We start from the raw sequence: 17,349 nt of genomic DNA on the forward strand, positions 1-17,349 counted from the left end.
TGTTGTACATTGCGGAAAAATAGTGTGGTCCGACTTTCAATATAAGCAACCTGAGTTTGAAATCATTCGTAATAGGAATTTAAAAGCAAAGAAAACGCCAAGCAAATTCACCATATCGATATTAAAAACGTTTCGGAGTCAGAAACGTTTTCAAATAAATGTATGTTTAAATATAATGTATGTTTAAAGTAGAGATAATCGAAAAGCAGGCCTGAATGAGATGGACGCTTAAAAAAAGAATTGCATCAACAATATCTGTTCTAACAAGAATTTGCTTCAAACCAATGGAATAATCGGCCAACTAATTAAGAAACCTAATGAAATTACATGATAATATTGCTAAGGTAAGATCAGGGAGATGACCCATACCAAAGCCATCAATTTGTTAGTTAAATTTGATCAATATTGATTCTACAAACATCAATAGGTTGGTGTTGTTCGTTTTAGTGCCGTGGGAACACTCCACATGTACATACTTGTATGAACGGAACATTTATGGAACAAGTTATGAGAATCTTGCTAGACCAGAAAATCGTTCCAACATACGTATAAATTTCAAGGACTTCGTAATCAATAACAAACGATAAGCTTAAAATAATATACAACAAAAGGATGTGACAATTTATCTTGGGGTTCTGAGTGATTTATTAATAATAATTAAGATCTCAAAAAACCATTTAAAATAATAAATGAATTATTGCGTGCTTTTCACAACGAAAAAGATAGCACACCAGAAAAGAATCCGACTGCGTGAAAATGAAGTTACGAGTTGAATTTTCCGGCGATTTACCTTCAATTTTTTTTTCGTGGATGCAAGAAACGCATGGTCATGCTAGTAATTAAGATAGCGTAAAATGAAACTGTAGATAGTATAAAGTTTGAGCTGCAGTTTCAAAAATTTTGCTAAAACCAAAAATAAGATTCTTAGAGCACCTTTGCTTTCCCTTTCAGGTGCCAAGGTTGTCGTATTATACGAGCAAAATTCAGCAGAATATGAATGTCATTGGCGCCATCCAGACCGAGAAAAACTACAGCCCGTGGGAATTAAAAGGCTCGCTAACGTAGAGGAAATCATGATTCATAATTATACGCGAATAGATTAGCAGTTGTAAATTTTCTCACTCTCGCATCTGGCATTTAACGTAAACAAAGCGCTCAGAAGATATATAAGTAAAGGTTTGATCGGTTTTAATCACTGTTGCGTCGAAGTTCAACAATAATGAAGCTCCTAATAGTCTTGGCTTGTCTGTTGGCTGCGGCTTTCGCCACTCCTCGTACGTAGAACACGAAACTACCTCCATACACTTAATTAACTAATATAGCATATATCTTCCTGGTATAAAAACATCATTATCTAGTACCTAGTCATTTGCACATTAAAATCATTAAGAGGAGCGTCTACACTATGCAAATTATCTCATAAACTATATCTTTGGAGGAGCATTCTACTACTGACTAATGATTATAGTTCTTCATATCGTGTGGGATTAATGATGATTGTAATGATAAAAATCTAACTATGATTGAATACTGTAGTAAATTAATTAATGGGTTATTCACCCTTTTATTCATCCACCTTACATGAAATATAACGTGTATCTAAAAAGTATGAATACATTTGTGCATAAATTTAATTGTTACTCGATTGCATGCAGTGGCGGTCCGTAAGGACAACCCAGACGAAAGGTACTTCGACATCAAAGGCCCCACGCGCCCCATGACCAAGAACGGCCTCATCGATGAAAGCTACCGCTGGCCCAACGGCCGCGTGCCTTTCGTAATCGCCGCTTCCGTCTGTACGTGCGGAATTGTTTTCCACTTACCTTACTGAAATTTGTGTGTTTTCGGAAGGTTTTGTCATGATTGCTATTTGGATTACATGTTTTAGTGCCGATGATGTTTTTTATGAGAGTTTTACTGAACCATGAATTGTGTGGCCCATCAGCGTGACCGTGGACGAAACCGTCCTAAACTTGTCAGAAGGTGTAGATTAATTTGCATTATAAAATGAAGCCTTGATTGATATTCTGGATGTTTTTTTTTCATTTGCAGGAAAATTTGTTTTTAAATTTTCAATTTATCACACGTGGTATCGACAGAAATTGTGTTTTGGATCGCAGACTTCTGATAATTTATTTACTTCTACTTCGCAATAAATTATTTATACTTTAATTAACTATGTCGTTGTTTCGAAAAGTTTTGTGATTTCCTTATGTTATTAACGATTCCTGTAATCATTCTCATTTTTATTATAAGTTACATTTGAAATCGTCCTGAAATTTTCCGAATGTATACATCATCATCGCTTCCAATTTTTGAGCGTATAATGTCGTATTTCAACAGCCGCTGCCCAAGAAGTTGCCATCCGCAAGGCCATGAGCGACTACAATACTCTCACCAACGGCTGCATTCAGTTCGTAGACAGGAACGGAGAGGCCGATTATGTCCGCATCGTCTAGTGAGTTGCTCATAAAATTTATTATTTAATTATTTATTCAACTTCAATTAGCATTTATTGTTTACAACTCACCGCTTAAATTAATCTCAATTCTCAAGTCTCATGCGAATCTGAATGAGTTTTTCGTAGGGAAATTATTCTAAAGATTTGGAACAAACACTGACGGTAAATTTAGGTAAATCAGTGATTATCATTCCTTACTTCCATGCATTATTTCGTTGAAACGAAGGATTTTAAACATATGTTTTTAATATGCATCTTATCAACGTGATCAGGCCTTTAATGATGTTATAGGTCCTACAGCGTAACGCTGATCTAGATTTCACCAAAACGAGGAATATTAAAATCGGATGGAAGATAGTAGCTTGTATTCTTTTCCAGGCTTAAATGCGTTTCTTATGAAGATTTGTAAACATTCAGTCAGGAAGAGGGCTGCTGGAGCTACGTCGGTCGCTTGGGAGGAATGCAAGAAATCAACTACCCAACCTGGTGCACTGACTCCTATGGTTCTACCATGCACGAAATGCTCCACACTCTTGGCTTCTACCACGAACAGTCCGCCTCGAACAGAGACGACTACGTTACCATCCAATGGGACAACATTCAGGCTGGTCTGTAATAGCCTTTACCTTTAAAATTGCCTCCTAGACATTTACCTCTAACATTGCCTCAAAGACATTTACCTTTAACATTGCCTCCAAGAAATTTACCTCTAACATTGCCTCCAAGATTTTTACCTCTAACATTGCCTCAAAGACATTTACCTCTAACATTGCCTCCAAGATATTTACCTCTAACATAGCCTCAAAGACATTTACGTTAACATTGCCACCAAGAGAATGACAAGTCTTCTATTTCGTCTCGCACAGGAGCTGAGCACAACTTCGACAAGTACCCAGACACGGTGATCACAGATTTTGGTTACGGCTACGACTATGAGAGCGTCATGCACTACAGCCAATTCGCTTTCTCATCCAATGGACTTAGGACCATCATCACCACGGTTAGTTTAGAATAATTCTTTGCTTTTAGTATTCAATCTTAAAACTATAATAATTGTCAAAACTCTACGTAAATTTTTATTATACTGCTCGTGAACGAATTTTAAGCAGAATATTTGACAAAGGCGGAAGTTTACTATCGTTGTAATGCCATGATTTTGGCAGTGTCATTGAGAACCACTGACACCAATTGGGATAAAAACTAAGAAATTTTATTTACGTTCGGGTAAATTTATACAATGAAGATATACTCATTTAATAACGAAAACAATTCAAATTTTTGGTGTGTAGATATTATCATCGGCTTTGTGTAAATTCATTATAAAAGAATGCGTTGTTTGAATGATGCATTGAGAAGCTTTCTTGAAATTTGATTCACTTCGAGGTATAGATAAATATACCGAGCGAGGTATTCGTTCAACGAGTTGAACAAAATTAGTACAACGATTCTCACGACATTGCTTGCGTACCTTGGAATTTCAGTATGAAATTTTCGAGAAGTATTTTTATTTTTATGTGAACAAAAATTGTTATAAATAAATGTAGGATAGAAAGTATTAATAACATCTGAGTAAATAAATAATAAATAATAGGATATCAATGAAAATTGATAAATGATGATCTATATAGGCTGTACAACGAAGTATTCAGTAGAATAATGATATTCATGCTGATTACTTTTGTCATGACAGGATCCCGCCTACCAGAGCGTGATTGGTCAGCGCGATGGTCTCAGTACGATCGATCTTAACAAGTTGAAGGCTATGTACAACTGCTAGAGTCATGCACCTACTACTGCCTAGTCAAGTTATGCTAACATTATTGCAATCGTGGACAAAACTAATACTCAATCCTCACAAAAAATCCCATACATTCATAAATCTCGAATTATCATGATTCTAAATTTGTCACAGTTATTGTGAAGAAATTGTTCTGCCGATATCAACCCAACATAATTCGATAATAACTGATTACGAGTGCAAATAAAGTCTCAATGATTTATCGTTGTTCTTCATACCCAGATCTTAATTTATTTGCAGGAAAGATTTTCTTACATTAGCCTACCTGCGTACTCGGATGGCCATGATGCTGCAAGATTTCGTCGATATAATTATAATCAGAGTAGAGCTGGTGACATTGTTATATGTAGAGAGTTTATTGCCGATACAAAAGAGTGTACTGCCTGGAAAAGAATACGTTTGAAGTCAATGAAATTTGTGCTTATTATTTTGGCATTAATACACTCAATTTAATGCAGTCGCGATCTCATATGGTCGTGATCAATACTCGAACGAAATGAAATAAAAAAATCAAAACGAATGATTCTGAGAATTTTAAGCTGTAAATCATTTAATGGAAAACATTATTCGCATCTGAGATCGACTTTACTGTTTCTTGCAACAGTGCGAGTTAATTTTTCTGCGGAAGGTGGCCTTGAAAACTTGACAGTTATCAGGGGGTCATTCCAATAGCAATTTACGGAGTAGGTGTAAGAATATTGTTTGTATTTTGATTAAAGCGCTTGTTGATTACTTTCATTTAGAAGCATACCTGACTCAATTAGTGCAAGACGTGAGGATGAAGAAAGAAAATAAAGTGACCACTCTGCACTACAGGTGTAACTAAATAACGCAAATTAATATAATCGGTTTAGAATCGGATTGCAAAACTTATAGATAAATGATAGTATTACAAATACATATCTATACAAACTAATTGAATAACAAGATTTAAGAACTGCGCCTTAGTACCTGGCAATAAATCTAAAGCCTAACAGCTCAGTCTGCTTCACAGAAGCTCGTAAAGTGTTCTCGAAATCTTACCAAGGCCGTACTTTATGTTCAGTGCGTATGACAAATTGTATGACATCTGCAATTCATCGTGATGAATTAATTACTTATTTGCATTCGAAATTTATTCTCTTTATAGCTGATTTTTTTTTACAAAACCAACCCATTAAGCGAAAAATAAGTTCTTAATAGGGACGTAAACAATTGTTAACTTGTTTTCAGCAATACCATAGAGCCATTAAGCCAAATCAGTGTCCTGGTTGGCGCAATATTATTGAATTTTTCGAAACGGTGAAAACTTAAAAAAAGAAAAGGTTTAAAATTTGTAATGTCTTTATAAAAATGTAGGGTAAGCATCGATACGGGAAACATAATGTACTCAGAAAATTAATATTATTTATAGCCAGTCTGATTATACTCATAAATTACGCATAAATCGTAGTCTCTGATCAATTTCCCTGACAGGAAAACTCTGATTTTTTTCCATATGCGTTAAATTTTCATTAAAACTATGAAAAATACATCGTATATATAAGATAAAAGAGTGAAAAAATTATTTTAATTCTCAAAAACATACTGAAAATTAGCAGTCAGGTAGGTCCTCGTTTAAGCCAATTGTCAATCAGGCTGCGTCCAGCACTCCAATGCTCAGAGACACGTCCGGTTACTGCGGCATAGAAGCGCTAGGGAAATAAATTCTTAGAAGATTCCTTGTATAGCAAGAACTGAGTTCTCACGATAAAGTTCCTTGAAGGTATTAATGGAGATATTGCTTTAGTTCGAGCGTAGAATCACTGAACAGTGATGGCTGCAATTCGTAGGTATATATACTCATAGTAACAGGCCATATTCCTTCTACAATGCTGCAGCGGCTAAATATTTTTTATGTTGCCCAGGTTCATGACGACATGCGGGCGCCAGTCTTTTGTTTAGCTCTGCTTGAAGATATGTACAATTATTTGATGGAATAACGACATAAGTAGGATACAAAACACTCGTAAAAACTACAGGAGATGTTTTCGCCGCAATTGATGCTCAAATATATTTTGATGTACTGGTATATTGTAATATTTCGCATTGCTGTTCTGATGGCATTCATGTTGCAATTCATAACGATAATTTTTCACAATAAGCTAAAAAAATGATTTAATTTTTTCGATGCGTAAAATTGAAGAACGACGTTTACATCAAAGCCCGAAACATTCTCTTGAATTTCAACAAGATCTTTTACACAGCCCACAAATGCAGTCATCCCATATAAGCAATAGAATGTATGAAAAAAATTATGGTACCGGTCTGACTGGATCGCCGATGCAATAGGTCGCCCCTACGAATAGCCAAGCGGCGGTGGGAGCTGCGCTGCATGACGACGAGAACCGCAGTTAAGATTTCCACGAGTCCATTGTTTAGCTGCAGTCCAGAGCTTGCAGGTCTTGACGCAACATCACAAGGCAGAAAGTTACTTAAGGTGCTTGTTTAATTAAATATATGCTTCATCAGTTTACAGTTAATGCAGAATAATGATGGGGTGTGGTGTGCAGTGCGATTAAAATTAAGTGGGAGCTGGATTAAGTGTCTTAGAAACGAAAATTTTGTGCAGGCCGTGTCGCGAAATCCTGTTCTCACTGGTTTCCGGTGAAAGCTGCGTGGTTTTGAAGGCGTCTTTATACGACCAACGTGACCTTTCACTTCTTAACAGTATAGGCCTCAAAACAACTAATCATGGGTGAATATATGAGTGTAGTTAATTGATGAATGAGAAGCTGCATGGTTTTGAAATTACGAAATGAAATTGAAATTAAATTTGAAGCTGCAATTGAGTGAGAAGCTGCATGGTTTTGAAGGCGACTTTGGACAAGCAACGCGACCTTTCACTTCTTAACAGTTTAGGCCTTAGCAACTAATCGGCGGTGAATATATGAGTGTAGTTAATTAATCCAGAATTGGCTTCCTGTCCAAGATATTTATTATCAGGAATTTAGCGTATCAGTTCCTAAAAATATTAACGAGTTATTTTAAGATTAAATAGTTAACTGAGAATTAATTATGCAGCAATCTGAAATTATTTAGTATAATGCGAAGTATGTCGTGTTTAATTTTGTTTTAATTATATCTAGAAGTTAGTTGAAGATCAATAAGCTATGACAATGTCAATATTAAATTGACGCCGTCATTAATAACAAATTGAATAGTAACTTCAATAGTAAGAAATGAGAAGCATACTATATTCTAACAATGTTACCCCAAAGATCGGAGTGGACGGGAAAATTTAACGTTTGTTCATTGTACGATAGAGTGCTATATAACGGCAAGTCTGACGCAGTGCTCTATAACGGCAAGTCTGATGCAGTGCTTTATAACGGCAAGTCTGACGCAGTGCTTTATAACGGCAAGTCTGATGCAGTGCTTTATAACGGCAAGTCAGACGCAGTGCTTTATAACGGCAAGTCTGATGTAGTGCTTTATAACGGCAAGTCTGACGCAGTGCTTTATAACGGTAAGTCTGACGCAGTGCTTTATAACGGTAAGTCTGATGCAGTGATTTATAACGAGGCATGAAATCAGCTAAGACACTTATGAATTTTTCATCGCGTATAGCGAAAAAACACTGAATTGTCGTGAACACTTAGTTTGAAGTAAACTTTACGCTTATTATAAGTATATGCGTAAGAATTATCATCAGTAATATGAACTATTGCGGCATGTCATCTTTTTGCATGAAAGTGCTCTTTGCAGTTAGCTTGTCATTTATGGAGAAATAACCAAGTAAATAAGCTATTTTGTACAAATGAGACTTTAAATATTAGTTAGTACAAATTGAATTTCAACCCGGTTTAAACTAACAAAAGCGCTCGAACATTTCGTAACTGCAGATGCGTAATCGCGGTCACGCAGCAGAGTGCGCAATCACGTGAGCAACACGACTGAGCCAGTCTTCAATGACATGGTAAAATGGCTTTAATCGATAAAGAATCAAGTGAAGTAGATTATTGTTAATCCTGCTTATCACGAGGGATGTCCTGATTGGCTTCGTATTGTATCTCTTATCTGCTGACGATCGCATTGAGCACGCGGTACCGAAATATGCTTTTTAGTCTGTGAATGATACTCTTGTGAGAAGCAGAATTAAATCCGACGACAACGTTAGTTCTCGTTCTCATGATCAATTTGATGACTGGTTCAAGTGTATAACAAGTGATACAAAAGTAGGGATACCGTGTAGTAAAATATCGTCTCGCCCTCATTTGTACGTGCCGCTCGTTAACAGAGATGCCAAGTGTGTTCGAATCGAATTTATAAAGGTGATGAAGGTTTTGGATGTAGCATGGATTTAAATAAATCCAAGCAATAGTCGTGCGACGTGTAGGTCTCGATTTGTTAGTAATTAAAATCTTAATTTTGATGTATAAGCTGCTGTGATAACCTGTGGCACTGAGTGCACTTTACAAGAGAAATTATCAGAACTGATATAAAATGTGACATTAGTTATTACAATCGGGGCTCTTCCATTTGACCCTGAGCGATGGTGACTAGACTCGTGACATGACGAGCTCGCATGCCTTGACGTTTCATTATTGAATCATTCTCTCTTTATGAATAAAAAAATCACTCGCATCAACTGTTGAATTCATAATTTGTATAAAATTAAGTTTCTAGATTAACATCCAGATTCCTGCAGAGTTTCCTGCCCCAGCTTCCCAGCGATGTTGAGCTCAACGCGCATGTATTGCCTGGCGGGGCTGGGGGTGACTGCAGCGTCTGCGCTGCTCGCGAGCTACTTACGTCACAGGAGAGAGGAGGAGATGTTGTACGTCACATTCACACTTCATAACATAACAAAATATATTTTTTTTAATGTAGAACATATTTAGTATAAATCGTTGTGAATTTTCATCGACTTAGGCCCTTGGTGTGACCAATAATATAATAAGTGTGTACCCAGCAGGCTGTCTAGAAAAAAAACATGACAATGTTCAATATTTACGTAATAATTTGCATGAAAGTCTTCATCACTTTGCTAACATGCTGCCATCAAGTCAGAGATACATAATTTTACGTTATTAAATAATATATTTCAATGTATCAATGAAACGTAAGTTGGAAATAGTTCTGCTTCATAGTAGGAGTCGACATATTTTTAAAATGGTTGTCTCAAATATCCATCACATTTTGTGCATAGAAATTATTTTTAAATTATGGGCTATTTCAAATGAAATTTTATATTAATCAGCATATAACGGAAATGAAAGCCTTACATATTACTAGTGTAATATGCATCAATATTTAACATTGGCCGCGTAGAAGATAAATAAATTATTAATTTTTCCATCTGCAACAGGTGGGTGGAGATTGGCCGCGTAGAAGATCTCATAATAAATAATTTATTAATTTTTCTACTTGCAACAGGCGGGTGGAGGTTGGCCGCGTAGAAGAACTCATATTAAATAATTTATTAATTTTTCTACCTGCAACAGGTGGGTGGAGGTTGGCCGCGTAGAAGATCTCATAATAAATAATTTATTAATTTTTCTACTTGCAACAGGTGGGTGGAGGTTGGCCGCGTAGAAGATCTCATAATAAATAATTTATTCATTTTTCTACCTGCAACAGGTGGGTGGAGGTTGGCCGTGTAGAAGACCTCGTAATTTTTCCCATCAAGTCCGGCCACGGTACAAGCGTGCACAAAGCCACGGCCACCAAATTCGGCCTACAGTGCGGACCTCTCACGGACAGGTTGCTTTTATTTCTTTTATATTAATGGAAATACAAGGCGATTATTTAATCTATATCTAAATTGGTGTAGTTATGGTATAATTTCGGTTTCGCATGAAAACCAATTATCTGTTATATAGTAATAGTATTTTGAATTGCTTATATGACAAATTAACCAATGATTTAAGCTCAGAGTAAATTCCTGTTCTATTCAACATATTTTAACATATCCTACATTTTGGAGGCTATTTCATCATCAGGGAGTTTGAACTTATAATGCATCTGGTACGGAATTTCTCCCTATATACGCAGAGAGCTATCCTCGTTTAAAAATTATTTCACGATGATTTAAAAAAGATTGAAGCCAGTGACGGCAATGAAAATAGTTCCAACAGATTTAATTTGATTCTTCTGCTGTACAGGAGGCGCTTCTTTCTATCTTGGCAATCCAAAATTAGAAAAAATATAACTCAGAACTCACTGCAGTGAGTGACAGAGAGCGCATTTTCTCGTCGACGAAAACTTGAGGTCACGGACGGACGGACAGACGGACAGACAGACGAACATGGCGAGCACAATAGTGCATTTTTTCCATAAATGAGAAAATGCGCTAAAAAGAGTGTCGAGGTCAGCTTAATGGGGCCGAGACTTGAAGTTTCGAGGAATACATTCTGAGTAACTAAGTGCGTAAAATTAAAACCACGGTGACACTAGAACATTGCTGTGAATATTTCAGTTTCAATATTGCGTGAATTCCAAAGTAAAGCTCGCCTTATTAATCAAAGTAAACGCACGAGGTGCTTATACACATGCTGTTATATGACAATAGGAAGATTTCCATACGATAGTTTATATGCAGCCACATTAGATGTGATTGAAGACCGCGAGAGTTATAACTCCCGGTATAACTCACGTCAAATAATAAAGTTTAAACGTCGCAAGGGTTTAAAATTTCACAACATGCTTGAATACCTTGGGCCATACTTTAAAAATTCGCTAAGTGAACGTAAGTACTTACGCTCTATTTTCTTGTCTATGATTGGTGGATTTTGCCTGAAAGGCCGTCAATGATTGGCTGATGAACTTTCGATCTCTTAACTTTTTTTGAAAGTATGGGCCCAGGGCATTAGAGGTTAAGCTGAACAGTTAAAGCAGAGTCAAAGATTTAAACATAACCCGGCAATCAAAGTAGACCGTTCCCGAAGTTTAATAAGACTCTGCGGTGCTGGTCAAGTAATTGATTTTTTTAATTAATAGCGGTTTCAGCTTTTATTAGGCCGTAGACCTGTCGCCGATTCTTAACATCGCAGAACATTCACAGCATTTTGCGGTTTTGAACACACTGCTACAATTCTGCTGTGCTTAACCGCCCGGCCTCCTCGCCGATTCTGACCAGAAACAGGCGCACAGAGCTGGGATCGAACCCGCGCCTCTCTGCGCCAATCGTGGCACTCTGAACTGTAACCACTGGGCCACCCTGGTAATGGTTTAGTATTTAACTGATAACTCGATACGGTGTAACTGACAACAAGTTTGACGGTCCCGCCAAAAGTGTTTGTACGGAGGTGAAAAACGCAAGCACCATAAACACAACAATAACTCAGCAATGGTTGTGCACAACCAATAAAGACCTAAAGTAGATATATAGGAAAATATGGCGCCATACCATGTACAGTGAAAACTCATGTGATCGTTTTAGTACACTTTTTCATTAGCTATTTTGTTTTTATTCTTCTTATTAAGAAGATTCTGCTGCGGTTCTGTCTTATTAAGACGAGCACGATCTGCTTCCTCATTGTAAGCTTCAAGAAGCCCGGTTGAAGTATTTTACCAACACCGAATCAAATGAAACACTTGGCATTTTCTTTGTTATTAAATTATTTGATATTTAGTAGTATCAGTTTGAGCCTTTTTGGACTTTAAATTCAGAGTGGCTCAGTGGTTTCAGTTCAGAGTACCAAGATTGGAGCAGAAAGGCGCGGGATCGATCCCAGCTCTGTGCGCCAGTTTCTGGTCAGAATCGGCAAGGAGGCCGGGCGGCTAAGCACAGCAGAATTGTAGCAGTGAGTTACGAGTTCGAGACCGCAAAATGCTGTGAATGTTCTGCAATGTTAGGAATTGACGACAGGCCTACGGCCTACTAAATGCTGAAACGCTGAAACCGTTTTTATTATTATTATTATTGTAATTATTGTTATTATAATTATTATTATTATTACTATTATATCCAATCAAAATTTTGATCATTCGTTTGATGTAAATATACATAAAGCACTATTAACGTCAAAATCGATCAAAACCTTGTCTTTGCATAACATTTTGAGAAACAATATTTTCCATAACAAAAAACTATGATGGGCTTGACGTTCTTCATGAAATGATTCAATGAATGTATAATAATGCGGGATGCGTTTCATGCGTTACTTCATCAGTATCTCGCCAATTCTTGAATACTTTTATGAAATAAAATTTCCTAAAATTTTTGAAAGTTGCAACAACTGTCATTAGTGAATTGCTCATGCTCGAAAAAAAACGGATAAATTGGTGTCTGAAATTTGGTATTCTCCATCATCCATCCATGTATGCGAGTCCGTAGCTTCGGCGAGATTGATTTTTGCGATCAATCATGCAGTCGAGTGAAAAGTAATAAAATCCATTGGGATGCAAGCCATTAATATATCATGTTTATATATACTCTGGTTTTATCAACAGAGCATTCGTGGTGGTGTTGGTGACGCCGGAAAAGATGGTGCACATGAACTCGGGTATGGTGCCCATGTTGGCCACCATCAGCGCTGCCATCACAGAGAGCTCGGTGGTGCTTTCCTCTCCCGTCACCAAGGCAACCAATTCTTTCGATCTCCACAAAACTGTTCAGAGACTCATCTTCGTCGGCGACCCGGAGACTTTCAAGAACGTTGCCAGAGCACCGAACGTTTACCCCTTCACCCAATTCAAAAACACAGATCTGGTAAGATCAAGCTGGGAAATCAATTTGTAAACAGAATAGGATAATCTTGAAAGTTTGTGTCTGGAAAACGATATAAATAAATATAACTCAGTACTCACTGCATGAGTGACAGAGAGCGTATTTTCTCGGCGACGAAAATGTGAAGTCACGGACAGACGGACAGACAGACAGACGGACATGACGAGCACAATAGCGCCTTTTTTCCATAAATGAGAAAATGCGCTAAAAATTAAGTGAATTTTGATTTGTGCTTTCCGCGAGCGAAAGGTATTTTATTTGTACATGTTTCTACATGTAAAGTGTATGAACTGTAGGGAAATGTATTTCAGTGTGTAGTAATATGTATTTTGTGTGCATTTTACCTTTAATTGAATGCCCGAGCACATTCTCTTCTCTTCCTGAACGCATAACTTTCATTTCCATTTCATTATGGTTTTACGTGGCCTAGAATGGATTAGGATCAGTGATGCTCACGATTGGGAACGCAATCATTTATTTACCTTTCGCATCATGAGTTATTGTACATGCGTTGACTTATAGCAGCTTATAGAGTTCGTCATTTATGCATTTTATGAATTGATATTTCTGTTGTGTTTCAGCGGCTCTATCACGACACTTGTGCTTTCCTCGTCACATCACCGTCTAGCCTTGACGATCTCAACACGCGTTTGGAGACCCCAGTGACCATGAACCAGTTTAGATCGAACATCATAGTTAGCGGACAGCCGGCTTTTGACGAGGACAATTGGGCCTACGTTAAAATTGGTGATTCAACAATCCTGCGCACGCTCAAACCACGAGAGTCGTAAGTCAATTCGACAATCCTGCATATTCTCAAACCCCGCGGGTCGTAAGTCGTTAAGTCGTTTACAATCAGTGGTTAACTGAGTGGGCTACGAATGCCATAAATTTGAAACTCGATTTGTATGAATTCGAAGATGTGTCAAATTTACAATTATTGTTCGTGACTTATTTACGAATTTCGGAGCTCATAGTACAAAAATATCAACGGTAATTGAATCGAGATTTGCTCGATTTACCTGTGCAATATTTCAGTAAGCTTCACTTGCGGGACCCAGAAAGAGTGAGGTGACGGTAGGCATCTCAGTTTTTACTCCTGCACTAGCTTAATAAATCTAATTTGTTGCAGGTGCATCCGCATCAACGTCAGGCCTGACAGCGGCAAGCGCCAGAACGAAGTGTTGGACGTAATGAGGAAGTGAGTAGCAGTCAAGATATGTGATTTATTACCTGTTGAAATTATTTTTCACTGCATTTCAAGGTAATTTTTCTATTTATCCACAAACATAGTAAGGCTCCGTGCCAATTACGTTTTTCCATCTTTGGGAAATTGAAGCTACTCGAGTAACATGAGGTACTATACTGGCTACTGATAATGCAGTGTTTTCTGAACAGTTTGAACATGTATCACATTTACTGCTGTGTGCATTATTTTTACACCATTTTCATTGCTGCGTAGATGTTAATGTGAAAACTCTTTGTACAATCTATAAGATATTTCATTTTGGATAACTTTTATAATGGTAATTGAATTATATAGCGTGGTGCGAGATCCGCTCATCCCATTGGTTTATGAAAGCACCCATAAAATAAACGTACGGCACCTAGAATACAAACGACAAAAGGGAATGTGTTTCACATTTTTCTGGCTCATGACGTATTTGGTGTTGTGTGCCCCAGGTACAGAGTGCCTCCAATGCCGGAGAAGCTGGCTAAGCAATGGGCGCACAAACCCATCTTCGGGCTGCACATGGCGCTGGACCAGCCAGGGGACATCGCAGTTGGTGACACGGTCTATGCCGTCAGGAGGAAGCCTGAGTGGTTCCTGTAACGCTTGCTCGTCTTGGCCGACTCGTGACTGAGGAAATCGTGGTTCCAACAACTCATTAAAATTTTTCGTTATAACTGAAGGATTTGAAAGCCAGATTTGCAATGCTTGAACTATTGCAAAGTTGATTGTGGGCAAGGAATGGGCTCGGAACGCATCGAGGGAGAACAAAATTCGTTATCTGTTTGTATCATTACACAGTCTGTCGCTAATGACATTGCAATAAAATGTAATGACACTGACCCAATTATAAATGAATATTTTAACTGAAGTTAATGACCAAAAGTAACCTCATACGAAGGTCAAACTTTGCTCTGAAGCCGCATCTGGATTGCTAATCCACGCGATATACGGGACTAAATATAGCAGATTGCCTTGCAATTAATCCACGGAGACATTGCCTCCTCATTCTTACGACAACGAAATTTAATTGATTTAGTTTTCGCTCTTAATTTTGTGGACAATAATCATGTATAACGTATTCTTGAATTGGTTTAAATTTCCCAACTATATAAATCAACCTATATAATTTGAATCACAAAGAAAAAAACAACTCAATATATATAAGTAACCAACTGTCTTATTTTTAAGCTCAATGTATCTTCACTACGAAACAAGAATTTATATAATATGAAATTTCTTGTTCATTATACCTAATAGGTATCATGAATAGGTACAATATTCTTAAATTTAAACGGTTCGATAGAATTAGTCAAAAAAGAGATGCGGTTTTTAAACGATAAGGCGGTGTCAATGTCGTGTTTTTCTCTCTAGAATCATGACACTTTAATAACTGCGAGACGTGAAGTTTTTTATCTAGTTTTTATAGTAGTTTTGTATTATCTAGCCGTGTTTTTTATTATCTAGCATCGTAGTTTATTAGAATTTTCCAACTGCATTCTTTTTTATTATTATTACTAATTTGCTACATAGATTTTCCATGGCTTTGCAGGAATGCACGCGGGAAACGCTTTTTAGATAAGTGTTGTGTTTTAGTTGATATTATTTTAAAATGAATTTCTTTTATATTATTTAAGTTGCGTTTATTTTGAATTTTGAATCGATATGCGTGGCAGTCGCATAATTTGTCGGTTTTCAGTTTTTTCCAATGTTATTTCCCCATTTAGACAAAGGGGGGTTTCACTTATCTAGGTACAATAATAATGTCATAAGCGCAAAATGCTTTAAGTAACTTAATAAAATTTAGTAACAATCAAGATCGAAATTGCTCCTATATAGATTCCCGACAGCTCATTCTTTAATTGGGTCCCAGCTTTCAATTTTTATTAATTCGACAAAATTTGTCTTAGATATTTACATGATGGTTTTTACTGCTGCCGGCACCGGCGCATAAATGCTTTTTATTACTTTTTGTTTTAATTCCTAAAATAAATTGCTAGCAAATACTAAATTAAGAAACCGTTTTTTTAATTCGGAAATTGAATCACTTGGCACGTGTCAAAGTGCTCCAAACAGGGCGAATATCAACCTTTTCAGTTCGTTGTCTTGCTAAAAAGAGCAAAATAATCTGCAAAAAATATTTTAGTAAAGTAGTTTTTATGTGTACGTAAGAATTTTATTGATGACGTCATACAATGTTTAGCATGACTTCCAGAAAAGTTTAACGCTTTTTTGTCGAGGTATTAAGAAGTTTAGGCATCAGGTTTAAATTTTATTTAAATATAAAATTTTCATATTCAAATAAAAAGGAAAATTCTAAGAAAATACATTTGAAGGTCAGAGTCACCAGTGAAAGAACAATATTAATAGAAATTAATCCACAAATCCATAGACAATCTACGAGGCAATCAACTTCAGAAAACATAGGGCTTTCGTCCAACATAAACCGAGCTCTTAGAAGTCGATGAGCTTTTACTCAGCAGACACAGAACAGTCGCTCAGCAGACACAGAACAGTTGCTCAGCACACACAGATCAGTCTCTCAGCAGACACAGATCAGTCGCTCAGCAGACACAGAACAGTCGCTCAGCAGACACAGAACAGCCGCTCAGCAGACACAGAACAGTCGCTCAGCAGACAGAACAGCCGCTCAGCAGACACAGATCAGCCGCTCAGCAGACGTAGAACAGCCGCTCAGCAGACGTAGAACAGCCGCTCAGCAGACACAGATCAGCCGCTCAGCAGACGTAGAACAGTCGCTCATCAAACAATCGTCAGTTATGGAAAGATCGGGTTCCAAAGGCCGGATCCCTTGTAAATCAAGTCACGAAAAGTTCAAGAATCGGCAACAGGCCATGGGCCTATTTCTTCAGTGCCGACACTTCTATTCTATTCTATCAGACGCAGAACAGTCGCTCAACAGAAGCAGAAAAATCGCTCAGCAGACACGGTGTAAGGGATTGTAATAGGACTCATGAAATTTATCGTTTAGCGTTTTGATTCACCTTTGACGTGACTTCGTTTAGATGCGCTTTGTATTTCGTCATTGTATGGGAATCCCACCACAGAGGTACGTGCGTGTAGTTATTGTGTCTAGTTATTCATGTGATAGTCATGTTTACATATATCCAGTAGTTTATATAGGCGACTATGCATATCATTACTTG

General features: G+C 37.3%; 2 protein-coding genes across 2 annotated transcripts; both read left to right on the top strand.

Annotated features, from left to right (window-relative positions):
- The first annotated feature begins 1,181 nt into the window (after positions 1-1,181).
- LOC108675928 (zinc metalloproteinase nas-8) lies at positions 1,182-4,459 on the top strand. The gene is made up of 6 exons (XM_018163981.2): positions 1,182-1,274; positions 1,656-1,796; positions 2,344-2,458; positions 2,879-3,069; positions 3,328-3,461; positions 4,152-4,459. Exons 1-6 carry the CDS (start codon positions 1,220-1,222, stop codon positions 4,236-4,238), a joined length of 723 nt encoding a protein of 240 aa, XP_018019470.1. The 5' UTR covers positions 1,182-1,219; the 3' UTR covers positions 4,239-4,459.
- Positions 4,460-6,635: 2,176 nt separating this feature from the next.
- LOC108675910 (mitochondrial amidoxime-reducing component 1) lies at positions 6,636-16,149 on the top strand. The gene is made up of 7 exons (XM_018163964.2): positions 6,636-6,717; positions 8,929-9,057; positions 9,861-9,983; positions 12,675-12,933; positions 13,533-13,738; positions 14,084-14,152; positions 14,635-16,149. Exons 2-7 carry the CDS (start codon positions 8,954-8,956, stop codon positions 14,783-14,785), a joined length of 912 nt encoding a protein of 303 aa, XP_018019453.1. The 5' UTR covers positions 6,636-6,717; positions 8,929-8,953; the 3' UTR covers positions 14,786-16,149.
- Positions 16,150-17,349: the final 1,200 nt, after the last annotated feature.

This window comes from Hyalella azteca, unplaced genomic scaffold (genome assembly GCF_000764305.2).
Source record: "Hyalella azteca isolate HAZT.00-mixed unplaced genomic scaffold, Hazt_2.0.2 contig16069, whole genome shotgun sequence".
Lineage (NCBI taxonomy): Eukaryota > Metazoa > Arthropoda > Malacostraca > Amphipoda > Hyalellidae > Hyalella > Hyalella azteca.